General features: G+C 38.0%; 1 protein-coding gene across 1 annotated transcript in view; it reads right to left on the minus strand.

The window, feature by feature from the left end:
- ADK (adenosine kinase) overlaps positions 1–25,098 on the minus strand; it is a gene marked incomplete at its 3' end in the record, with an annotated part of 125,056 nt that extends 99,958 nt beyond the window's left edge. Inside the window, exons 1-3 of the mRNA XM_010283198.1 lie at positions 25,024–25,098; positions 20,096–20,268; positions 14,489–14,597 (exon numbers count right to left, since the gene is read on the minus strand). Coding sequence (XP_010281500.1) covers positions 14,489–14,597; positions 20,096–20,268; positions 25,024–25,098 — 357 coding nt within the window. The remainder of the gene's footprint in view (positions 1–14,488; positions 14,598–20,095; positions 20,269–25,023) is intronic.
- Between the last annotated feature and the right edge of the window lie 2,107 nt (positions 25,099–27,205).

Consider the following 27,205-nt stretch of genomic DNA (forward strand, 5'->3'; position numbering starts at 1 on the left):
TCAGTTGGTGACATGACTGCTAGTGATATGAAAATTAGCAGACACGATGAGATTTTTCTGTTCATTGGCAAGCTAACCTCCAGAGTTATACCAGTTTCATGTCCCTTGGTTACATTATTTCTACATATCATTCTAAAGTGTTTTTGCTACTGTACCCCTGTATTCCAACCTATGATATCACTTCACCAACAGAACAAGCAGCAATCACTTTAAAAACAAAACTGAAATTTAAAAAAGACTATTCTAGCAAACAGAGCTCTCTAAAAGACACCAGCATGCCTATAATTCTACATTCTATAAAATAGGATATTCGTTTAGGGAGCATGACTGAAGTTTAATATAAAATTGATGTGCTAGATGGACTGAATAACGTAGAGAATGTGCCTCCAATTACAGACGTTTTTAATACACTTCTCTGGTACTTATCTACTAAATGATAATATTGAATGTTTTCTGTTATTCCTTTTACCACTGTACAACACTTGGTACCAACTCTGCAATTGGGCAAATTACTATGTGGACATTTTGCTCAAAAGAAAAGAAAGATGAAACCTGCTTTCAATTCTACTGACATAATTTTAACATCATACTGATAAAATGAAGAACTTGTTAAATTCATATTCTGAAGGTTTGGAGGCTTTGTAATAGAAAGAAGTTCAATGCTTTCAAAATAATTAGAATCTTTTATATATAACATATTTACCATATGAATGTTCAAACATTTGATTCTGCTGCAATACAAAATCCACAGTATTCTATATAGAAGGCCATTCTAAAAAATCGTAACATTTTCTGTTCCCCTTCCATGAACTACATTTTACACTCCTGCTGCTACTGAGAAATGCATTAAAGGCAGGTCACATGATTTCCCTCATGTCAACAAATGATGGCTCAATTAGGCAGATAAGAATCTACAGCCCTCAGCAGAAACTCTCTTCAGCCCATTCTCAGCAGTATAAAGCAACACTTCGGGACAGCACTTAGTTCTGGGGAATAAATACTTGCTATCATTTATATACATGCTCATTGAAAATTTCTCTTTTTCTTCAAAGAAAATTGGATCCTTCATGTTGTTGAAAATTTTCAGTCACTTCTAGTTTGTAAATTTCTCTTTAAAATCAATAAAGTGGTAAGGAATTTTAATTTTAGCACATTGCGTTACTAATTCTACATTATCTCTTGGAAAGAAGATATCTTAATAAGTAAATGAATAAAAACTCTAAGTTTTGACTCCTTTGTCCTCAAAGGACAGCAGAAATTCATATTTAAGAATGAAATTAATTCTTACCTTACTTGCTGTGATCAAGTGCATTAAGAACATTCTATACATAGAGTTCCAATGATAGTAAGCCCAACCATAAATGTCGATATTCTCCTTGATGCTCTCAATGGATGGTTAGGTTGTTTCTGCTTCATTCCAATTACTCACACCACCTTCCATGCCCACTACCTGACATTGTTTTGCTGAATTCTTTAATTTTAACTCTACTGTGAAATCTATTAAAAATACTGTGGTCTCTCACTTCAGGTTATGCAGAGAGCACAAGACAGAAATTCAGTACTTCTTTCTTCCCTTTCTCCCATTTTTTAAGATCTTATGACTTTTTCTAATGCTTAGCCTTTACTTTTCACAAAACACCTCGATGTTGTTCAGCACCAATTATACTCCATATGGTCTAAAAAAAGACATGTTCAGAGGCATATGCTGAGGCATATTTCATGCTAAATACTGTTAACTGCTGTTCTCCACCATTTTCAAATTTGCAGGAACGTATTGTTATATTGCATCTGCAATAGTATAGTTGGCAAAAAACTATTAGCAGCAGTGGCATTCTGCAAAACAACTTCAGTAACTTTAGCATAAAAAGTGGTAACAAGACAGATCTTCTCATCTACAGATCTTCAAAGGGTAGGCATTATGAGCCACATAATACACATGAGAAATCATGTGATTTAGAAAGGGCTTTGCGATATCTGTGGACTACAGGCTCTGAGTATGCTGATATTTCCAGTGAATATGATGGCCAGGTATTAAATTATTTTGCCCGAGCAGCTACATTATTTAGAAACACCAAAAAACCACATTATCCTTAACTGACATAGTCCTGCCAATAAAACCTTTGGTGCAAGTACGATTAGTCTGGGAAGGTGAGAGCATTTCTGCTGGTATAGCAGCTGTTATAAACTGAGTCCACATTAGGGTGCTTATGCCAGAGAGAAGTGTAAATCCCCAGGAGGGTTTTCCACAGCAGCTGCATCAGCAAAATCCTTCTATTGTGCACAAAATCTAAGTGCCCTTAGCTTTTAAGTCAAACCTTTGCAAGGATTAGTACTGGTGTTTTTAGTTTGTTCATATTGTTAAAATGATGTTTCATCGGTCAAGCCCTACCTGCTACCATGATGGTCTGGATATGCCTTCGAAGGAAACAGTGTCTACCTCTATTTCTCCAACTTAGAAATTTCTTCTAAAACAGCACTCACTACTTATTCAGTGAATTTAATATTTCCTGTCCCTTTAGTATTCTATCCTTAATTAAAGGAAGAAGAAAAGAAAAAAGCAGTATCATCTTTTTTTTTGACCAAACCAGACAGTCTGAAGCACATTTACGAAGTAGGTGACCCAGCACACTGCTGATTGAGCATTAGCCCCATGACTAGAAGGATTAAAGCCATACCACAAAACCTGCTCAGCCCTGTCTTTAGGGCACAGTTCTATACTTTAGAAAGAAACTCAAAACCACCACAAAGATCTCAGCTAAAACAGATATCCCCTGAGAAAGGGGAAAGGTCTTTTCTTCTGTTGCACCAAGGCAAAATCAGGATCTGTCTTATGTCCCGTAGCCTCTTTCAAATGAAATTCCAGAGCCTGTTTTTAGAATTGGTCAATTCCATCTTCAAATAAACCTGATAACAAGCAAGGCTGGCTGGACTCAGCTCTCTGACTCCTAAAGGGCTAAAGAATCTATCACAAAGTTGTAAAAGGCCCAATCTGCAAGGCATGCTATTAACACGTTTAATATGTTATCACTGAAAATCTGTGCAGAAACATTTTTGCAAAATACTTTTTTATTCTAAGCACACAATTGCTAAGCACAACGTAGCACACAACTTTACTTGACATAGATTTTTAGGATATTGCTTAGCTATGCTGTAAATACATTTTTACTTTTTAAAATGGTAATTCATAGAATCATAGAATAGTTTAGGTTGGAAAGAGACCTTCAAAGGCCATCTAGCCCAACCTGCCTGCAATGACCAGGGACATCTTCAACTAGATCACATTGCTCAGAGCTCCGTTCAACCTGACCTTGAATGTTTCCAGGGATGGGGCATCTGCCACCTCTCTGGGCAACATGTCCCTGTGTTTCACCAGCCTCATTGTGAAAAATTTCTTCCTTAGATCTAGTCTAAATCTGCACTCTTTTAGCTTAAAACCATTACCCCTTGTCCTATCGCTACAGGCCCTGCTAAAAAGTCTGTCCCCGTCTTTTTTGTAAGTCCCCTTTAAGTACTGGAAGGCTGCTATAAGGTCTCCCTGGAGCCTTCTCTTTTCCAGGCTGAACAACCCCAACTCTCTCAGCCTGTCCTCACAGCAGAGCTGTTACATCCCTCTGATCATTTTTGTGGCCTCCTCTGGACCCTCTGCAACAGGCCCATGTCTCTCCTGTGCTGAGGGCTCCAGAGCTGGACGCAGCACTGCAGGGGGGTCTCACCAGAGCGGAGTAGAGGGGCAGAATCCCCTCCCTCAACCCGCTGGCCACGCTGCTTTGGATGCAGCCCAGGATACAGTTGGCCTTCTGGGCTGCAAGCACCCATTGCCGGCTCATGTCCAGGTTTTTATCCACAAGTACTCCCAAGCTCTTCTCCTCAGGCCTGCTCTTGACCCCTTCATCCCCCAGCCTGTATCGATACCAGGGGTTGCCCTATTACTTGCAGAATCAAGAAGTAGCCTGCAGGTTCCTATCCTGCTTGCAACACCTGCTATTTAAAAACACCTGTAGTCTACAGCGTAGACCAATGCCATTCAGTACAGATCAGTTTTTGAGGTAAGAAGCATAAATTAATCTCCTTGCACTATGTATACATAACATTCTATAATTTTAGCAAAAAAGTTACTGCCTTTGAAATAACAAGCAGAAGTTTATCATTTCAGAGTGCTCAAAGCAAATCATTAACCATAACTTTTTGCAAGAAAAAAAAGTTTTGTATTTAAACAACTGCACTGTCCCTACTACACATGTACATGATAAATGAAACTATAATTTCAACTTCAGACCAAGTAGTGGGCTACCATAAATAGCTTAACTCAAGTTACACACATTCATGTAGATTTTGCTGTTAAAAAATTAACCTTCTTCATGTAAAACAGAGCACAACTGCTGTAGTATTTATATGCTGGTTTTAATGTGGCAGTTGATGACATAAACACAAAGAATACTTATTTCATGGTTATGCAGACTACGACATCTCCACATGTTAATGAGATGAATTCCTTCGGAAGAAAGGTGGAACCCCAAATTTCAATCAACTGTACACAGGGCGGTGACTACAAATTTATTATAAGTTTTGGTAGTCAGCATCCGAAATAAGCAAGTTACCTCAAATTAGAAAAACTCACAAATTTCAAGTTTTAGTCTTCAGAACAGTCTTAAATTAATGATTCCTTTTAAACCTTATCAGAGAAGTACTGAAACAAAAAGTAATTCAAGACAGAACCAATACTGTTTCAGTCACAGCTTCTAACTCCTTGAATTAATGGTGCTTTAGTTTTGAGTTTTTGCTCTAACAAAGTTGACATGGTAACAGACAAAATTCTTGTGCTTTCATAAAGAGAGCATCTAATAAAGACTGACATGCAAGAGGACCTGCAGTAAAAATTTCCCTTCAAATTGACTCACCTCGCCCCTTAAGAGTATGAAGGCTTCCCTTTTTAATTTACATTTAAATAGTATGTTAAGTCTGCACAGACTTTACATATGATTTGAGACTCAGTGTCCCTAAAGGCAGAGGCATCTGGGAGCAGAGGTCTCTGCAGTGGTCTTGGGGTGGCGCAGAGGGTGCCTGTCCCTGGTGGCAGAGCTGGCCCTGGTGAACACCTCTTCTCACCGCTCCCCAGTCTGCTACAAAGCCCAATTCAGCCTTTGCAGGCAAGTAGCTTGCAACCAAGAGACTGTTTGAGTATTTCAACACATTTACAAATTCTACTAAAGAAATAAAAGCATGCCCTTTCCCCTCTTCCTTCCCCCCACCGCAAGCAATATACTTTTAAAATGGTAATGCAATCACAACCATTATGTCAATGAAAATTACATGCTGGGTTTATCTCTGTAGGTATCTGTCAAATGCAAAGTGCACACAACATATTTGGAGTAATAATGATGTTTTATCATTTTAATTACAAACACTTTGAAAAAAAATCCCTAAAGTGTACCAATTGGGGTGGTCTGAATTCACGGTAGCTTGATAGCCCAAGGGTAGCAAAAATAGATTGAGCTACCAAATTTCATTGTAGTATAGCAGCTGTCTTCTTGCCTCAGGGAACCTGGGTATTTAACAAAGCAGACAGCTTGGCATTGGCATCTGATTAGTAATGTGGGTATTGTTGGACAGAATACGAGCAGTTCTATTGTTTCACTGTTTGATTAGGAATTTGGAGACCTATGGCACCATTTAGCTTTTATAGTCAGCTTCTGTATGTTCACTTACAGGTACTGTAAAAGAATATTTTCTCACTTATCACTTGCTGCAAGTAGGGAATATTATCTTGAATATGCTCAATGAAACATGACAGGATTTAAATGTCAGGGTCAGTTGCCTCCCCATTTCTGTGCCCAAATTTTGTTGAACCGACTGCCTAGGTTGTTCTAATTGGGGAGAAAAGTGAGTAAGGTGAAAGCTTGCTCTTCCCTTACCACAGGATACAAATTATTTGGAATTTAAAATAATTTTAAAACATCATTTATTCCAGTTTAACTTTACAAGGGAAAATTTCTCTTCACAAAAGAAGTCTCAGAGGACGAATCCAACTGTTGGGGTTTCTGGGAGAGGGGGATTGATTTTTATGTTTTCTAATCCCACAGTAGCCCGACAGTTTGGATAACCTCTGGGGGTAAGAGAATCTCTGGTTCAAAACCAATCTGCTTAATGGTAAAAATCTTAGTTAACATGCTTTACCTAAAAAGGCTTGATCTTGGGGAATAACCTGAGCACAAACAACAATATTACTCTGAGGTTTGCATTTGAACTTCATACAGCCAAAAGGACCCCCCACATGGCTCTTCTCTCTTTCGTTCTTTAAGTATACATCACAAATTATTGGTGCTTGTTGGCAGAGTTCAAATCACTGAACTCATTGCAAATAGTCTACTTCAGCTAGAAGTACATTCTTTTACTCTATCAAATCCATCTGAGGTAATAAGACTTGATGTTTTATTCAACAGAGCTGAGGAAAATTGTTGCACAATAGGTTAATTCAAAATGGCAGCATAGAAAATGCATCTGTCAGTGGGGATCAAATTACAGGGCAAGCTCCTCTCAATGCTTAGAAAAACAAGTCTGCAGTTCTACAGATTATGTGCATGTGTGTGTTTAAAGGGGTGGGAAAGGAGCTAAATATCTGAGCTAACCTCCAATTAAAGTCAATCATAAAAACAGCCAATTTAATGAGTACGGATTTCTTTGGGTAATTATAACACCAACCACTTTTTTTCTCCCTCTCTTTTAAATCTGTAATTCTGCCTTCTTGTTATTGCTTGCTTTGTCATTAATCGCCTCAGGAACTTGATTTCCTAGCAACAGACTCTGCCACCAAACATTTGGCTCCTGTTCAACATTTTCTTTGTGAAAAATGGCCCTGCTATTGCCGCCTGGCTGTTGCAGCTAGACTGGCTGTGTAAGTGCTCTAATAATGCATTCTTCTAAAAAACACCCAAAAATCACATGATAAAAGGAGCGATGACTGAACTTCAATAATTGCTGTGCTGAAGAAGAGTATCTGCAGTTTAAAGGCTAGGTGGTAGGCGAAGAATGACAGGAAAGGAAACGTGTATATTCTTCATATAAAAGAATATAATATTCATATAAATATAATTAATAGCATAAAGGTGAAGGTTTAGAAATAAATATTTTTACGATGTTCGACAGATTCTCATTGATTTTCTATTACACAAAAAGGAAGTGCAATCTTTCTTAAAAGATGATGATGCATTTTTCTGCATAAAGTAGAAAGCATCCATCTTCAAAGAATGACATCTTGAGGATCAAACTTCACAAAAAATAAGAAAAAAAGTTTCTAATTCACTTTTCCTCATAAGTAACTTGAGAAAACACTGGCAAAATTGTCTACGCATGAGAAGTTATACCTGAAAGGGTAGCATAATGCACACCACATCCTAAATACAACACAGAATAGACATAATACTGGTGCCAGTTTAGACAAAGCTTTTTTTACCATTTTGATCAAAGAAATAAAGCTGTGAATTTCTGTATTTATGAGAAAGGAAGTATTTTTCCCATATTTGTTCTGCAAGCCAGTAAATAGCAGATTTACTTGTTGGTTAGATACAGAGCCTACCAGCTCTCCACAATGAATGTGTCACACTTCAGCTCTAACTTCCAGAAAACACAGTTCCTCAGAGCTGGTGGGTTTCAGGAAGGCAATGTTATCCCCAGCCAGCAAAAAAGGCCACAACTAACTGTTGCTAGCTGCAGCTTCTCCTTTATGGTTAAGACATTCAGAATGGTGTTTTCCTGGCCATAAAACCTATTCATTATTGTGAGAAATAGTTTTGCATGTCAAATGGCATACATACTGATGCCAGAGCACCATGGCAAAAGTTATCAATGGAAAAGAAGCTATTGTGGAGTTATTCAAACAAATGTCTTTTTTCAGGGGATATTTTGATTCCTGCCAGTGTCTAGGTCTCTCGTTTCACATGATGCACACACAGACCCAGCACATCTCAAAGAAAAACACTATCACAATCCATTGTAAATTATCATACTCATCATAGCACTAAATTACAATAAAAATGCCTTCATTGAATATGCCTCTGAAAGGAGAAGACAGTACAAAAGAAATTTCATTTATACTTACATTGTTATAATAATCAGCATTTTTTCTCAAGGAGAATAGCCAAACTCATGTAAAATACTGTAGAATGTTATTTAAGTTTTGCTACACATTGCTGACATCAAGCTTATGTTTTGACAGACTCATGTTGAAACCAGATAATTCCGCCATCAAGCCCCTACACCACCACAGTATCTCTCTGCTTAGACAAGCACTTAGGCATTAAAAGAAAATAAATATAAAAATACCACAGTATTTGTGGAAACATACCAGGGTGGCTGGAGCCTTAAAGCCTTCTCCTCCAGCAGATACGTATGTTACATTGGGTTCATTATGACATGCCACAACACATGACGTTTCCTACTTGAAACTCAGCGTAAGACCAGAATACCTGGTATTGATCTTAACTGTCATTAACATCAAAATAAACAACACTTGCCATTAAATTTGTAAACACAAAAGAGATGCTGGAGGTGGAGAATATAATTTAACTGTGGGCTAAGCAATATTAGAAAATTTTATACTTCATGTGGTACAACTAAAGGGCATCACCACTGAGAAATTTCTACTATTTTCTACGTGGGAGTAGGAAAAGGGTGTAGTTTAAACTTTTATGGATTGTGAAACAACACCACCCATGCAAAGCTGAGGGAGTGAAAGAGTTACCTTCTCTGAATAAACATTTGTATGGCAATACTGAAAGTGAGCAAACCTAAATTCAGGTGCATAGAAGTAAGTCTTAAGAGCTACAAAAAAAAGCTTCATTGCTCCTCTACTGTCTACCTGCAACCGGTAGCACAGGAGATGAAGCTTTCAGGCACTGTAAATTCAAAAAGCAAAGACAAGAGATCATAATGCATAAAGTATGGTGTAAAATGGTCCTACATTTCTTTAATGAACACAGGCAAGCATGAGCATCAGCAATGCTGTACCTATATGACATGGCTAGGCAAGGAGTCTACACAGATACTGAGGAAACCTTTGAGCAGTACCACGTATAACACCGGCCTTTTAAGCACACAAACCATATCCACAAAATACAAATTCAAATACAGTCCCTAAACAACAATCTACTATTTTACTTTGTACAGAAAAGAGAAAAGCATTTTATTAAAGGAAGATCTCTTTGGTTTTTGGGAGCTACTTAACTGATGCATTCTAAGGTAAGACTCAAGTTACTATAGATTGGGAACCTAGCTCCAGTCAATACTGCCATTTCATATGCTTAGTAAAGGGAAGTATTTAAGAAAAAAAAGAAAAACTGAAGCACAGAAGGAACTTTCAAGAACACATTTATTACTTCAGCACAAAGATAATATTAGCATCATATGACAGTGTTTCACCCACCTAATGCCTCCAACTGCAAACGTTAAATGAATGCAGGTGTTGGACTGAAAAACAAATTGAGTAAAGCTAAATAACTGGCAAAAAAAAGGATGTCTAACTGGAACAAGAGATAACAAGAGATAACAGATCTGGGAAGCACCACACTGGTGGCAATAATGTTCAGCTATAGGCAGAAAGTTAAAATGCAGCTGCCTGTGTAAGCAAGCAGTATCAGTTGTTACACAGTTAAGATTTCTTAACATCTTAAGATGTTAAGACTTAACAAGGTTAAGCCCAGATATTAATGAAGGAAAGCATTTTCTCCTTTTCCATTTTATTCTCATTATGAAAGGACAAGTGCAAAATTCCTTACTTACATACAGTAACATGGAGGTGCTGACTGGAGTCAAATGACAACTAAAATTCTCCTCAGCTTTTCTGCTCTCCTAAAACTCTTATCAGCAGATTTTTTTTTTAAATCAAAAACATTGACAATAAACATATCTTTGCATTCCAGGCCTTCATAAGATAAGAAAATTAATAGCTATATACTGCAAGTTGCCTCAAAAATGTTCATATGTTTGTGTGCAGTGTCAAAGAAACAGAGCACCAAGAACTTCCAGATTTCACTTGGCACTAAGGACACTGATGATCTGAACAAAACCGCCCCAAGACCCCCACAACCCAATACATGTTATAGAATTCTAAGAGATGCCTACATAAATACAGTACTACCATCAGTTTATTAAATGCCTCTGAAAAGAAGACAAGCAAGGTGCCCAAATATGGAGTTTTATCACCCAAGTTAGTAAGAATTTGCAAGAAAAAAAGACACATTAAGAATTCTAAAATGAAAGTCCTGACAGAAAGCACAGATTCACAGAAAGAAAGAAAGAATAAAAAAAATGAAAAAAACCACAAACCCACACAAAACACAGTTTAAGATTATTTTCATGTCAGCTTGTGTCCCATTCACATGTCATGACATAACTCTCTCACTGTTGTCCGTCTTCACTTTAGTCTTGTTACCTTCCTCGGTTTTGCACTGTGCAAACTTATTCTGAAATGAAGGAAATGTCTGAGGCAGAGACATTTTTCTGGCCCCAGTAGGAACCAAATAAAATCCCTCACAGTGAATTCTAATCAGACACTAGCAGCACAGCTAGCTGATCCACAGCAAAATGAATATGACAGACTGGAAGATGTAGAAGATGTCAATGGTAGAAATTACTGCTATATGAATTATATTTGGAAAAGGGAAAGAAATTGCACAGAGTTTGACAGTACATGCAATCTATCTTAAATGATACAAAGTAGAGTAATTTTAAAGTATTAAAATATATCTTTAAAGTTTACCATCTTTGAGAAAGCTGAGGCAGCCTCTGCGTTTTGCTTATATCTGTGATTTACAGGGTCCTATTCTTTGCTAGTCTTTCTTCAATTTATCTGCTGGATCTGATTACCAGATGGCTAAAATAGATGTATTGTGTTAATTCATGGTAACAGAAGTTGTCTTCAAGGGTTGTGTCAAGGCTTCACTATATTTTCCTTTGTACCAACTCCGCCCTCTGTGAATTGATTAGATTTCAGAGCTAAGTTTCACCTGAGGGCCATTCTGCTGAATGCTGCATTGAAAAGCATATTATCTATTCTAGGAAGCACATACAGATGACCACAGGATATCACAGACCTGTCCTAAAGCAGCAACTGCCCTGCTCTGCCAAGAAACGAGATTGTTTGATGATCTCAGGACACAGGTTTCCAGAATAAGTATCTGTCACTAACATACATTCTAACGCAATGCCAGGAATAGGTGACCATTGGATAGAAAGAAGGAAATGAAAAGCAACATATGCACACTGCATAGCCAAGGAAGGTAACAAGACTAAAGTGAAGACAGACAACAGTGGGCAAATTAATGACTCTGAGAGCTATCCCATACCTCAGCAGTGGTAATTGTTCATTACATGGTTTTGTTTAAACTTGTAAACCGCTACAAACCTGCAAGTAAAGAAGCTAAATGAAAGAAAAGGGCATAAATATAACATCAGGGAACGTGTACAGTTCTACACATTGTCTCCTTTCGTTAAAGTTACACATGCAATCTGTAATCTCAAGTGGTAACACTGTCCTAGAAATCCCTTAGATGAACGCATCCTTGAGTGCTTTTGCTACACGTGTGAAACAGGTTCTTTACCCAAAAGATTTCCTTCTGCTATCAGATGTTTCCCTTATCTGAATTCCATTTTGCAAATATTTAATATAATTTATTAGCACTTCAGTATTATTTACTTATCTTGGGTTTTATTTTCAGTTTAGTACAATAGTTCTCTGTCTCTTAGTCGAAGCTTGGATGTCATAGAAATGGCATCTGAAGAACAGCTTTTAACATACATGAAAATCATTGTAGTGAATCATCTAGTCAAAATTTAAGTGATCAAACTGACTGAGCACAAAAGAGTGGCTTTAGAACTAAAGTAAGATGAAGGCTATATCTTAAAAAACTCAAACCTGTTTTTCACCTCATGTAACATTTCCCACTTTTCCTGAAACATCTCCACTAAGTTTAATTTTTCTAAATTGTATATTGTAAGCTTCACTGGTAATTATATATAAGCATAGTAAAATTAAAAAAATAAACTTAGTGCAGTATAGCTTTTGGTAACATTTGTCATTCTTCTTCTTTATTTAAACTATACTCTTGGCCTTTCAATATTTTTTTAGCCAATAGCATTAATTCCTAAGCATGGCCCTTGGAACAGACTGAGGTATAATTATTGGGAAATAGAAACTCAGAACACTTGAAAAACAGAAATAAAAAACAAGTAGACAACACACCTATTGTCTACATACCTGTATGTATTTTTTTAAACGCAGCACAAACATACAGTCATAGCACTGGGATGTGTTTTCTTTGTATACTGAGAAGGTTATAAGTATTTGTTGACAGTTATAAAGGGGCAGCCTTGGCCATACACAAGAATCAATAACAACCATGTAAAGCCTACAGCAGTGCAAGCTAACAGGCTGTAGGAGACATTAACACTAGCTAAAAGAAATAACTGTATTTTCAATGAACGTGTTCCTTCTGGATAATCAATTTTTTACACTTTTTACCAGCCATTCCCACATAGCTCAGGTAGCAGAATGGAAGCAGCTGTCATACTGAAGCCATATATTACATGCATGTTATGAGGTTTTAATCTGTCATAGATGTTTTATGTTTGCTAATTTTGATCAGTCATACCAACTTGAGAGCAAGAGGAAAACAAATACACCACTTCTTTTAAGCAAGATGTAATTTACACAAGTACACTAATCTAGCTTGATTCATTCTAAATGGTAAAAAAAGAATACTAACTGTGAATCTACTAATGCCCCATCCTTAAAACCCCCTTATTCCAGAAGTAAGATTTCGTCATTAAAATCAGTTTTCTCCACCGCCCACATTCAAAAGATTTGTCACAATCATTGTTTCTGAAATATTGAGTTATAAGGTGCTGTAGTAATTACTATGGAATAAATAGCAATTAAGATTGTTCACACAAATAAGCTCAAACTGTTTGCAGTGAATAATTATGCTAATAGTGTTTTTCTACATAATTTGTGCATCCTTCACAACAATTTACTAGAAAATGTGAAATGTAAATTTGATGCACTGTATTGGGTTTGCGTGGCAAGGTTTTGGTAGCAGTGGGGGTTGCAGGGGTGGCTTCTGTGAGAAGCTGCTAGAAGCTTCCCCTGGGTCCAATTGAGCCAATGCCAGCCGGCTCCAAGAGGGACCTGCCGCTGGCCAAGGCTGAGTCCATCAGTGACAGTGGTAGTGCCTCTGTGATAACATATTCAAGAAGGGGAGAAAAAATGGCACACAGCATTTGCAGCCAGAGACAAGAGTGAGAATGTGTGAAAGAAACAACTCTGCAGACCCCGAGGTCAGTGAAAGAGGAGGGCAGGAGGTGCTCCGGGCAGGAGGTGCTCCAGGCACCAGAGCCAAGATTCCCCTGCAGCCTGTGGTGGAGACCACGGGGAGGCCGGCTGTGCCCCTGCAGCCATGGAGCTCCACACTGGAGCAGATCTCCACCTGCAGCCCGGGGAGGACCCCATGCCAGAACAGGGGGATACCCAAAGGAGACCGTCCCCCCGTGGGAGGCTCGCGGTGGAGCAGGCTCCTGGCAGGACCTGTGGACCCATGGAGAGAGGAGCCCAGGCTGGAGCAGGTTTGCTGGCAGGACTTGTGACCCCTGCTGGCAGGACCCTGTAGGGGACCCACGCTGGAGCAGTTTGCTCCTGAAGGACGGCACCCTGTGGAAGTGACCCAAACTGGAGCAGTTTCTGAAGAACTGCAGCCTGTGGGAAGGACTCAACATTGGAGAAATTCATGGAGAACTGTCTCCCATGGGAGGGACCCCACTCTGGAGCAGGGGAAGAGTGCGCGTCCTTCCCTTGAAGAGGAAGGAGTGCCAGAGAACACGTGATGAACTGACCACAATCCCCATTCCCCGTCCCGCTGTGCCGCTTGCGGGGAGGTGGTAGAGAAATCGGGAGCAAAGTTGAGCCCAGGAAGGGGGGTGGGAGGGGAGGTGTTTTAAGATTTGGTTTTCTTTCTCATTATCCTGCTCTGATTTTGATTGGCAATAAATTAAACTAATTTCCCCAAGCCGAGTCTGTTTTGCCCGCGACAGTAATTGCTGACTGATCTCTCCTTGTCCTTATCTTGACCCATAAGCTTCTTGTTATATTTTTCCCTCCCCTGTCCAGTTGAGGATGGGGAGTGATAGAGCAACTTTGGTGGGTGCCTGACCTCTAGCCGGGGTCAATCCACCACATGAACTACCACAAAAGCTCTGAAAATGTTCAGTTCTTGTGATTTTTTTCCCCCCACTAATTTAAGAAAGCATAAAACTGAAACATACTTCTATATTTGTACATTTAAATTTAAAGAAATCAAACCATGCTGAAATTGAAGCAGTCATTTTCTTTCATTATATGCCTACGAAATAATCTTAAACCATATGCAACAGACATGCTCATTGCTTAAACCTCACATTGTTGTAACACAAGTTTTAGCAATTTGAAAGAAGTGGAACTTACTGCTATATAATAAACTTTGGCTTTTTCCACCAACTTCCAGTTCTTCTCCAAATCAAGATGCTTTTCCTTCTTATAGCAATTAGCAGCAGCGAGGTTAGCTACAAGGGACCTGAAAGTGATTAAAAACCAGGCATTAGATCCTCTTTAACTACCACTACTGCAAATTTCTCACAAAGAACAACATTTCTCAAAGATAATCAAAGATCCTAAGGAACATAAAAGCAATTAACAACGAGCACCATAAAACACATACACTTTATTTGACCATTTCATAATATTTAAATAATATATTTTAAATCATATATTAAATACTCTTTAAATTTAAACCGTATATTAAATAATGTATTTTAAATCCAGCTGCATAGTTTATGTAACCTGTCACTATTATACTATTCATGTGCCTTCATTTGCTTAGAATCAGCATTTTGTGAATACCTCCCTCTGTATGGTATAGCATCTGCAGATTTTCCTTAAAAGTCTTCTAGTACTTAACACCTATAAGGAAAGTAGCTACTCCAGTTTTTCTTCTGAAAACTATTTTCCCTCACTAGAACCAAAAAGTTGATGGATATGTATGTCTTGATCATTTTCCAATGAGAAGTTATATTATTTTAAAAGGGGTTGGTTTGGTGTCCCATCCCCCCCCAGGTTCATATTTTCCTTTAGCAAATGAAAAAGGGTCACATTGCTACTTTTAGATGACGAACTGTTAAAAAACCCTTTGGCTTAGCTGTGTGTTACTGGAAAACTACCAAAACCTCATTTGTACTTCATTCTTTCGTAACAAGGTATAACACAAGCCATCGGACACAACTTCCATTAGTAAGAATAAAAATACTTGTATCATATTTACTTTGTTACATGTAAGATACATTCAGTCTTAAATCCTTCTCTTCAGTCATTCAATTCAGCCTTATGAAACACACAAAACTTACAGATGTACTCCTAAAACCAGGTCATAAAAAGATAGTTTTGCACTAGGTCTCCACTCTGGCTACCATGATCAAATCCTTTTGTGCAATTTATTATGAGAATGTTTAATAACATCCGATAGAGAAGGGGAGTTGGGGAAATGGACATTTCCATGCTGGCATACAGAGTTTTAAATTTAATTTTTAATATTTAATAGTCATAGGACGCACCTTTAACATTAACACATCACTGTCTTGTGATATTTAAGTACATTGGCCAGATAAATAATGTGTAATTACACATACAACATATGGCTATTGAAAACTTTTGCCTTCTCCAACATGCATGCAATTGATGTTGATACTAATGCTACTACAACCCAGAGATAATGGGTCAGAGTGAATTGCTAATCTGCTTCTACTGAGTTACGCTTCTGCCTCCAGGCTGGGTACCATGTGCAAGTATTAGGAGGCAAGCAAACTGGAAATTCTTGACAATTTATTCCACCTCAAAACACTAATTTCTGCTATCACCATTTCTCTTTGTCCTATTCAATAAAAACAAAAGCCCCAAATAATCTCTCATGAAGACAGCAACCAAGTCTCCCTGTAAATTTCCTGAAGCACTCATCAGTCACAATCCCTGTAAGTTAAACAGAACAAGTATATAAAAATAAAAAGTTAGGCTAACTTTTTCTGAATAAATCAAAATACATAGAACAGTTCTGTGTCATTTCATCCTAGGAATATTCTTGGGGTTTATCTCTTTAATTCTAAAGCCTAAAGGCAATAAGAACTAATGTGAATTTGGAAAATTAAAAAAATAATAATTTATAAACAAATAGACCAACCCTCTGTAGCAGTACAAGTAACAGGGCAAGAAGTTTCATTCTTCATGGATACTATCATTTCAATGACAAGAAATCCACCAGACAACCAAGCAAATCCAAGACAGACATGTGCATAACTATGATAATTTTCTGTAAACCAAATTTAAAAATAAAATTAAATCTTTCCGTTTTGGCAAACCCTAAATATCCATCAAGGACCTAGCTGGAAAAATCTTGTCTGTCTACGTACATTGCTAAGTGAAAAGCAATTATGTTCCAGAAAACAAAGCAAAGACTCTCTATATGTTTCCTTTCACTTACCACATGCCCCTGAAACTGTAAACCTAGTCTCTGCGGCTCCATCCAACTGTAGAGATGCTCTGCACGTGATGTGTAATAAAAGATTGTTACACCGAAGACAAAGCACCAAGCTTTTCCAGATTAAAACTGTAAGTCTAACAGCACTAAGTTCAACATGTGGGACACAGAGAAGGTAGATGTTTTTTCAGTGAAATATGGTATTTGGAGACAGACAGAGTGCTTCAAACCAAACAACCTAATGGAGACTCTGTGCATGTGGGTATTTCTGAACAGAATGCACAAATCAAAGTCATAGATTATGACAGAGTGTAGGTACTACTTTAGAGTTTAATCATGTGTTAGGATTTTCTTGAAAAGCTCTGAGAAAAGCGTATTAGTATTGCTAAGCTAGAGAATTCAGAGTGGTAATCATGAATTAGCTCAGAACCCTTTCCTGCAAAAAGCCAGACACACTTAGCAGAAACAAGAAACATTCACATCAGGACATCTGGAACAAATATACACAGCCACTTACTGGGAAAACCACGAGTGCTATTAGCCAGCTCCTCCAAAAGAAACAAGAAAGCTGAATTACCTGAAGAAGGAAGTTAGCCCGTATCTAGATTAATGGACAAGAGATTAATCAATAGATTTATCAACTGGGGCCAGGTTGAAGTGATTCTTACAAATATAGAAAATGCTGAAAACCAAGAAACAAATCTGAGGGTACTTAAAGATTGAGAATAAAATTACTCTCACTAGAAGAGGGGGCACTGCACAACAAAGCCTTTAGCAGCAACCATCGGCCATTTTTTTCTATCTCCTGAGGAGGGAATTAAGTCTCTTGTACTTCCTGCACACTCTCAAGAATGCTCTAAAACAGCAGTTCAGATGAAGCCACTGTTTCTAGTATTTGAGCAAACATTTGATATTAAGAGAGAAAAGTGTTTTATGTTAGCAAACAAAAAATACAGCTTATGTATTATTTATTATGATTTATTATTATTTACAGCTTATTCTTAACTTGAAGAAGTACTTGTGGACATTTTATGAATAAATTTACCTAAACTTTTAAATTTCATTGAGATACACCACAAAAGATGCACATATTTTTCATGAATTCATGGTGTATGTCTACTGACAGTCTTGACTTCAGTTTCCCATCATGTTATCTAGGAAATGGTGATCGCTACAGGAGGCGTACACAGACACTATGTGACCGAAGAGAGAGCATCACAGAGCTTAAACATCTTTATTGCTTGTCTTCCCTTTGAAAAACTGAATATGGATCCTGGAGATGAAGGGGGAAGTCTGTAGACATAATTAATGTCAAAACTCCAGATGAAGATGAATGAACTTCCTTCCTCCACTGAGTATGTACACTCATTCCTGAGAGTAAGACATTATGCATGACATTAAATTGGGAGGGACAAGTTGATAAACTGGAGGACAGGGTTGTCTGTCATTCAGTGGATCTTTAACAGCCTGGAGAATTGGGCTAGCAGAAAACTTGAAGGCAAATGCAAAGTCATGCAACTAGGATGCCATAACTCCCATGCAACAATATAGGCTGAATGCTGACAGGATACAACACAGCTTTGCAGAAACGGACCTGGAGGTGCTGGTGGACCAGGCTTGGAACACGAGTCAGCAATGCACCCAGAGAAGGTTAATCACATTCTGGTGTACATGAGCAAGCACGCAGCCAGAAGGACAAAGTAAGTTATATATTCAGCACAGAGGAAAAATCTCTGTGCTGTTCTCCAGACCTCATTTGGAGTTCTGTGTCCAGCTCTGAGGTTTCCATTACAGGGAAGACACTGACATAATGCAGTGAGTCCAGCAGTGGGCCATCAAGAATATTAGGGGGCTGGAACACTTAAATGAAGAAAGGCTTGGCTGTGCCTTAAGAGGAGGTACCTAAGGGGAGACCTTCCTGCTGTCTTTGAATATCTAATGAAAGTTGACAGATAAGATGGAGCCAGACTATTCTTGGACACAGAAGGGAACAGACACAAATTGGAATGAGGAAAATCCCAACTGGGTATGATCAAAAGAATTTCTCCTATGAAGAGTGGTCAAATACAAACAGATTGCCCAGAGAGGTTGTGCAACCTCCATCCTTGGAGATATTGAAAACCCAGCTGGAAAAGGCACTGAAAAATCTGATTTAACTTCAAAGCTGGTCCTGCTCTAGATATCCACTCTAACCAAAATTGTTCTAGGGTTCTACACGTTATATGGAAAATTCTCCCTCCTCTGACTCTCAGTTCAGTTCACGTTGCTGCCTACTGCTTTTTTTAATTCTACCCAAAACATTCACCCACTTCTCAGGAAGTTTGGTGTGGATTTTAATTAGGGACTGCTATCTTACTGTAAAAACTTCTGCTAACTCCTGATACTGCTTTGAAAGGGAAAGAACAGTTCCTCAGGATCAGTGGCACTGGAAGCCACAGAGAGAAACCAGAAAGGATGACAGATGTTTGGCTCTTATTCAGAGCCAAATAGAAAATATTCTTCAGGGTAACTGACACCATTTTCATTATTGTTTCCATATCTAGTGTCAAAAAAATTAGATATTGGCAGAAATCAGGGAGGGTTGGTGTGTGCTGGTAACATCTCCAGATTAAGGCAGACCTGAGTGGCTGGTTTTGAAACCTTTAAAAAAAAAAAAAAAAATCATCGGGAGGTAATCAGTAAAGAAGTAGTATGTAAGTACAAATGTTGTGGGTGGAGGGACAAAGAAGAAAGTGAAAGGGCCATGGCTCAAGATAAATGCCTATTGTCTTCATTGTCTCTTTCTGAAATTCTTGTTTCTATTAATTTTATTACAATACCCAAAATAAATCACTCTATAAATTCTTACTTATGGAATGCTCTAAAACCATACAAAATACCACAAAGACCACTGTTCATAGTCTACAAATATAAGAAAAGTTAAATAGAGTTCTGGAGAAGTGATTTTTTAATATATACAGAGACCATATAAAAATGTAGCAAGTGAAAACATGAAACACAAAATTGAGAAGAATTTGTTAAGAGGTAGATACAGAATTACAGTTATTAGATGAACTTCTTATAAACTGCGACAGCAAAAAAAAAAATCACTTTTTTCTTCCTCATATAAAATCAAATTAACCCTTTCAATCAGGCTATATGCTATTATGTATTCTCTTTAAACACATTATCACCTGAAGTATATTCCTCATTTGCAAATCAAGTATATGCCTTACACGTCAATCAGCTTTTACATAGGCTACATAAACATACTTGTTAACCAACTTTTGTCTCCCACATATTTTCTCTCTCCAGAGCAACTGGAAGCTATGAAGTTCTGAAAGAAGTAGTTTGTTATTATCTCACACTTTTCTGCCATAATACAACTGCTGTTCTCTAAAGGTATATTAATACCGCCCAGTCCCATACTATGAGCCAGGCAGTCCTGTGTTGTCTCAAACCAGTGCTCATACTTTCATTTTTTCAAGGCCAAATATTCCAAACAAATTAGGCTCCACACACTATGCTGATTGCATTTATATCTTAGGAAAATATCAAAGGCCCCTGACCTGTTATCACTAGTGATGCAGGCAGCACAGGTTCCTGTTGGTTCTTCACTCTGCTCATAGTAATGGGCATCCACATGAGCTTCCTCAGCCTTCTTCTTTAAGATCTCTCCAAATTTATCTTTGCCAATGCACCCAAAGAAAGTTGCAGCTTTGTAAGGGCTCTGAATCATCCACTGCAGGTTGACAGGGAGAAAAAAAAACAAAACCAAATACAAAGTTAGCATGCCTGTTATATTATTTTTTGCCATTTTTTTCTCTCTACTTACCATATTTAATTCTGTGCCTACAGAGCACTGTGACATACAGAACACTTCTATGCCTGAAGTAAAAACCATCTGGTACATCAAGGGAGGGAAGCTCAGCAAAGAATAAAAAATTTACCCTTAATAATCCCACTGAGTGTTTAATACCTAATGTAAAACTCAGATACATGCAGTTCACTATCAAATGAAGTAGATAAGTATGTTTTTACAAGGTATTTCAAAAGAAGTTCCCTTGCTCAAAGGAGATGCCCCTATACTTGCGTTTAGTCAAGCAACATATGGTATCTTTAAAGAAAATTTGTAGAAAAGAAAAAAGAAACAAAAAAACAAACCCCCCTCCAAACCAGAGAGATAGAACATAAGGAAAACAGTACATCTGAGAAACCTAAGAAACATTGTGCAACATTCACAATATACATAAAAGTTAAATCGTACTGAAAATAACCATTTGTGTCTACCATTTAATTATATGTAAAAAAGGAAATGCTCTCTATTTACATTGTTAAACCACACACAAAAATATCTATCTCCAACTTTACTAAGAGCAGTTCTGTCACTTGAATTGTAAAGAAAGAGCGTAGCTGCACAGTGTTGCTAAGGTGCCAGGTTGTTTCATAAAGGTCCTCTTTTATTAATACAAAATATGTATCATTTAACTGTAAATGTAACTCCATTTTGTACTAAGTTAAAAATAGCATTTAGCAGCAACATAAAATCAAGAGTGAACTAAAAAAATAAATGTGAAGAACCAATCATAGGCCCTACTCTGCTGGTGGTGAGTCAACCAACTGAAGTCATTATAATTCACTCTAATTACAGTCGGTAAGCTTATCCACTCGATCTATAGTATGAATTAAAGGCTACAACAATTTACTGCTATACTAAAACCCTACTTATAATTGTTTCCTAATCAAGATTTAAATAAATGATAATGTCTCCATTACAAAGCAGCATTAGTGGTGGCTGTGGGTTGTAAAAAGGTCAAGTAACTTAGTTGCAAATACATGCTTAGTCACATCTCTGTTAATTCCATCTCCAGGGGAAGTAGGAAAAAAAAAAAAAAAGAAAAATGTTTAGTCATGTAGAAGTCTTCATTAATAAGGCAAAGGTGGACAGAAGTTGCAAGGCCTCTTTTCTGCAGCAATTTAATATATATAAAGTTTAAGGACAAAAAAAGATTGTGTCATCAGATGGTGGCAGCGTTCCGTCTCTCATTCATGAAATGCACACTACATATGCTCTGCTAATCTATTCCCTATCACTCTAAATTAATATAAAATAAGAAAACCCCTAACAAGAGAATTACCTACGATACCCCTGTATTTTACACACGTTTGCACATACATTATACACACTTGCACAGTGTTCATTTAAGATGTCTTAGGAACAGTAATCTTTCACATTTGGAGGTATGGTTAGGTAGAACAGATTATTCAACAAGACTAAAGATGTTGTGATCTACTGTAAGCAAATACGGAACCAATTTCCACACCAATAAGAACAGAAGTACCTGAAGCCTTGTGTCCCACGTTGAAAAACATGCCTTACTCTCACAAATAACAAGAATTAATAGAGATCACTATGAACAGCATTTATCCAGGCACCAAACCTCAATAATTTTTCAAAAAACATAAAACCTCAAACTGCACCTTAGGCTTACGACATTTTATCAAATTACATAACTTTTCCATCCTTTAAATATAAAGTCTGACAACATTTGGAGCAGTAGTAAGTAATACTTACATACATCTCTGAAAAAAGACTTTCTGTTCAAGTATCACAGTTTTGGCTATTGGCAGAAACTCAGTTTGAATTCAGTGATACATGCCATGTGTAACTGTCACAATCCTTACTTGAAATGTAAGTAAAGTTATTCTTGAGAATCAGAAGTCACAATCTAGTATTTCCTGAGATGAACCTCTGTATATTGTGCTGACCGTTTCTTCCACAGGCAGTGGTTCTACTCATACTCCAGATTATTGGAAAAACACGTATTATGTGGTGGGGGAATATTCCCGCTATATTGATATTCTTTTCATTTGAATATCTGAGCTAAGTTAAGCAACACTGAGGAAGATGCAAAAGTAGTTCAGCTGTGTTCTGGAAAGCTCCTCTCATCACAGATCTCTGGTTACAAATACTCCCAGCTTCTTGGAATTATCTCTACATATTCCCACAATAATGGCGGTAAGGAGTTGCATAACTCCTCCAAACTGTTCCTCCTTTACTCAGCGAAAAGGCTACATATTAGTAAAGGCAAAAAACAGACATCACATTACAAACTTCCTGAAACTGAACCCTAGAAATATCTCTGTGGTATACCATTGAAGCTGCACCTACTGGAATGAGTCACAGCAGGCATTTTTTGTATATGTGTGAAAAAACAAGAGAGAAAATAACATCTTCAAGTTAGACTCTGGAGCACTTTTTAAAAAATTTGACCCTGTGCTGGAGTTTAATTTTGAATAACCTGATATGGAAAAAACAGGCTTCTACGGGCTACTTCACACACCGTTGTCATCGTTGTTACTAGCAACATTTTGGCTAAAACACTCTAAATGGGAAGGGGAGGGTGGGAGGGTCTCAGCCATCACAAGACATTTATCACCATGAGGCAGTCATGCAACATTATACCCAATATCAAATGACTGCCAATAACAAACTGCACACATTAATGCCGGCTATATGGTTATATAAACTGCAAATTCATTTTATAGTTTTATGTGGAATACTAGATTTAATTGCATGAGAAAGACTCTAGACAGAAACGGAAAATGACCCAGCTCAGCAGGCACTGGCATAATGAGTTAATTATCTAGGGTTTGGCTAGGCAGTGAGGCAGCTATTAACTAACTGTATTGACAACCTGGTCAGGAGAGGTTGGCACCTGGCCACACCATGAATCCTCACCATCACCCAAGGGAATCTGATGCTGCTAATGGCCCAAAGACAGAAGTGTCAAAAGTAGGAACTTATCATGAGGAACAAGACAGCCTCAGGAGTGGGATACCACAAAGGAAACTCAAAATCTAGAGTGGTTTCTATAATGTGTTTCTCCATTCCTAAGTTTTCTCTGTCAACGCAGCTTGGACATCAGGTATACCCAAGGACAGGCCCTGACCAGTTGGGATAAGCATCCGTGCCAGCGGAAGCAGCATGGGAAATAGAACACGGTCCAGATGTTCTCTCAAGTTAAACAGATTGCATTTTCCTTACATTTTGTTATATGCACCCTGGTAAATTAAAAGCAAATATTAACATTCTTAAAAAATTTATTTCTTGCCATTAGCATAACTGTCTTAAAATGAGGCTGATTTCAATAAACATCTAGTATCAGCTTACCCTATCCCTACAGGCACATTATTCCTTATGATCAAATACTGAAGCCAGCATTTCCAAAAGCGGCCAATCCTTGGCCGCTCAAGGATACACTAGAGACTGACAGAATGCTTCTCTCCTTATTTTCATGAGGCTAACTTGGGCTCACAGTAGCAGGGGTATCTTGTTCAAGTGTTTTTTCATGATCAGAATTAACAGGGCGAACACTTTGGCATGCTTTAGCTATCAGAGAAGTGTAAGAACCTTTGTGTTCCAGGGAGTAGGTGGCAATTGCAGACAACAGCATCATCTTTTCTTGCAAGATGTTGAGATGCCAAGAAAACTTAGTAACAAAGTAAAACTTCTTCAGACTCAGCTGTGACTTTGCGAGACTACTTGTAGTCAACCATGTCCCACTGTCTCACATCCTCAGACTCGAAGACATGGTACACCTTTCTCCCACTTTTGTCCAATTAGTAAACAGCTTTGGAAACAACGTTTCCTCTGAGTTACAGAAGTACTTCTAGAAGCACTTCTTCCAACACTAGAAGGGACTTGACTTTGATTGGTTACTCAGTGCTATCTTTTGAGGACGATATTCAAGACAAGATGACAGAGTTACCTGAATGGTCCCTTACACCCAAAAAAATAAAAATAAAAAAATGCTCCTTCATACTATGTGAAAGAAAATCAGTGGTCTTAAAGAATTAAAGAAAGAAAGGGAGAGAACTGAGTTCTTTGATTTGTATTTCCCAAGTTTATCCTATTTAGCCTGAGAATGCCATGCTTCTGCCACCGGAGCAGAGTCCACTATCCCATATCACACCACTTGACCTGCATTTAAAGCTTTTCTCTGCTGTTCCTGCTAAGTTCACTGTAGAGAAGGACCTCTACTTGAAAGGCAAAAAGCAGCACAACTAAATAGTTGATCTAATTTACCTCACTATCTTCAGTTGTAAAGATACCTCCCTGCAAAAAGAAAGTTTGCTGCCGCTAGGTCTCAGTACACAGTCCTATAAGACTTAAAAAGAAACATCATACTGATGAAGCTTAAGACATCTTTATAGCCCTCTGACTCAAACAAAGATCCTTCAGAAATTATTTCCTTTTACTCTGTCTCTATGCTTTGTTGTAAGTGCCACTGTTAACTGGACAACATCGACAATCAGACCAAGGAGGCTGATAAAGGCTCTCGCTATCAGTCCCACAGCGTTCTCCATCTGAACTCCTTAGCTCCTGGATTCTTTTTTAAAGCTGCAGCCAGTAGTGCATTTTCATTTCCACATCTGTCAGTCATCCTAAACTAACAATGCCAAAGCATACGAAGCTTTGCTTAGACTGACATACCTTCCGCACATAGGAGTTTTCAGTTGTAGACTTGAATCCTAAATGCCTAGGAACTGACAACACAACAGGAAGCATTATGCTCCTTTGCAATGAAGGATCTTCAAAACTCATTAACACTGAATACAGACATCTCAAGTGCATTATTTGAAGCTGGACTCTTCTCTGCATGATCTGTCAAATCTGATCTTATTTTAAATTGCAGCTCACAGAGGAGAGAACTCCAAAGACCTAAAATTAGCTAAGACTTAACATGCTTGCTAAAATCTAAACTAAACAATGTTAGCAACTACTCGTGAAGCATTTTTTTCAGTAAATTAGAACAGAAATGGCTTCTTTTTATACAGTGCTATTTGGAGCGTCTCTTATTTTTATATTCTGAATTTTAGAATGTGCCCATACACTTTTAGGAAGGTACCAGTCTGTTGTACCCCCATAATATGTCCCATCACCAATTATATACACAGTCCATTAAAAAGCTCTTATGAATATTTTCAGGAATATTTTAGATGCTAAAAGAAAATAAATCACACCTCATCTTAGAAAACCAGATAAAATGAGAAAAAGTGGGATTAAAACCTAAATCATTACATATATCTTAAAAACACAAGAACCTGACAATTTGCAAAACAAAAAACAATCCTAAAAGAAGACATTAGTGTCACTGTTCCAAGTGAGCTCACATATTTCTTGTGAATGATGTCATACACCTCAAGCACAACTGGAATGCAATATTCTGTTACCATTACACATATATCATTCAAAATCCCTACCGTGATGGGTTAACTCCAGCCAGGAGCTAAGCCCCTACCCAGTCACCCTCTCAATCCTCCCTCCTGAGGGGATAGAGGAGAGAACTGGAAGTGCAACACTGAGAAGAAAAATGTGTGGGTCAAGATGAAATGATACAAAGGCAATCATTCATCACCTCCTACCAGCAGACCAGTGCCCAGCCAGCCTCTGAGCCATGGCTATCTTGGAAAAACTCCCACCTAACCTCCCTGCCCACAACAGTTTTATTGCTGACCACATTCCACCTGGCCTGTACTATCTCTTTGATCAGTTGGGGTCAGCTGTCCTGGCTGTGTCCCTTCCCAACCCCTTTCCCACCCTGCAGTCTACTTTCTGGGGCAGCAGAGTGAAACAACAGAGAAGGCCTTGATGCTGTGCAAGCACTGTTCAGCAATAGCTAAAACACTGCGGTGATAAACAACACTTTTGGTGACAAACCTAAAACACAGCACCATATGGGCTGCTAATAAAGAAAGTTAACTCCATCCCAAGCAGACCCAGTATACCTACTCCAGAACCATTGTTATGAGACTACAGCATCTAGACCCTGTAAAACAGATGAGACACTATAGTTTTGTCCCAATACCTTTACAATCTTTTTTCCTTTTTCTTTTTTTTCATTCAAATCAACATTTAAAGATTGCAACAGCTATTATCACGTAATGGCCACATAAGAGAAAAATGGAAAAGGAAAAAATAAGCTTATCTTTATAAAAGCAGGCTTGCAAAAAGGAGCCCCATGTCCTGTACAATAATTCTTCCACCATTAGCTGAAGCTGCCAAATCTTGCATGAGGAAGTGATATTGTTAAAATGCATGACAACACCCTCAAGCAACTTCCAGTCAAATGAGATAAAAGAGATAATATTTTTTAAAGGAAAAGACTAGCTAAAGCCTTGCCCTGAGACCAGTATCTAAATCTACGTTCAACACGTACTATCCAAATCTTTGCATAAGAATATCTATTAGTTTTAGTGTGGCGCCACAAGTTGTGTTTTGCTATAGCTTTACAAATTAAGATCTCTATCAAAACGTTAATCATCCAGGGGCAGTACTTCACTCACTTCTACATTTAAAAACACAAACTGCCTCTTAAAGTCTCTAATCCAAGTAGCTATTTTCACTGCTGCTATTCTTTTGTATTCCATTTCCTATTCTTTCCCTCTTGCTTTTTATCTGCTTGTCTACTGTTTTATTTTTGGTCTAGTTTGTAAGCTTCTTGCTGTACAAGGAAATACAAGCATATTTTCTGTAATGAAACATGTAGTAGCTATATTCCAAAGTTTCAATGTGGCCAAAACCTAGTATTCTCTTTTACTGCACCCCTTAAATATTGGCCAGTCTAAGCACCTAATTCCAAGATACCTGAGGCCAAAGGCAGAAATGTCTCCTG

Source organism: Phaethon lepturus, unplaced genomic scaffold (assembly GCF_000687285.1).
Source record: "Phaethon lepturus isolate BGI_N335 unplaced genomic scaffold, ASM68728v1 scaffold5253, whole genome shotgun sequence".
In the NCBI taxonomy this organism is placed as follows: domain Eukaryota; kingdom Metazoa; phylum Chordata; class Aves; order Phaethontiformes; family Phaethontidae; genus Phaethon; species Phaethon lepturus.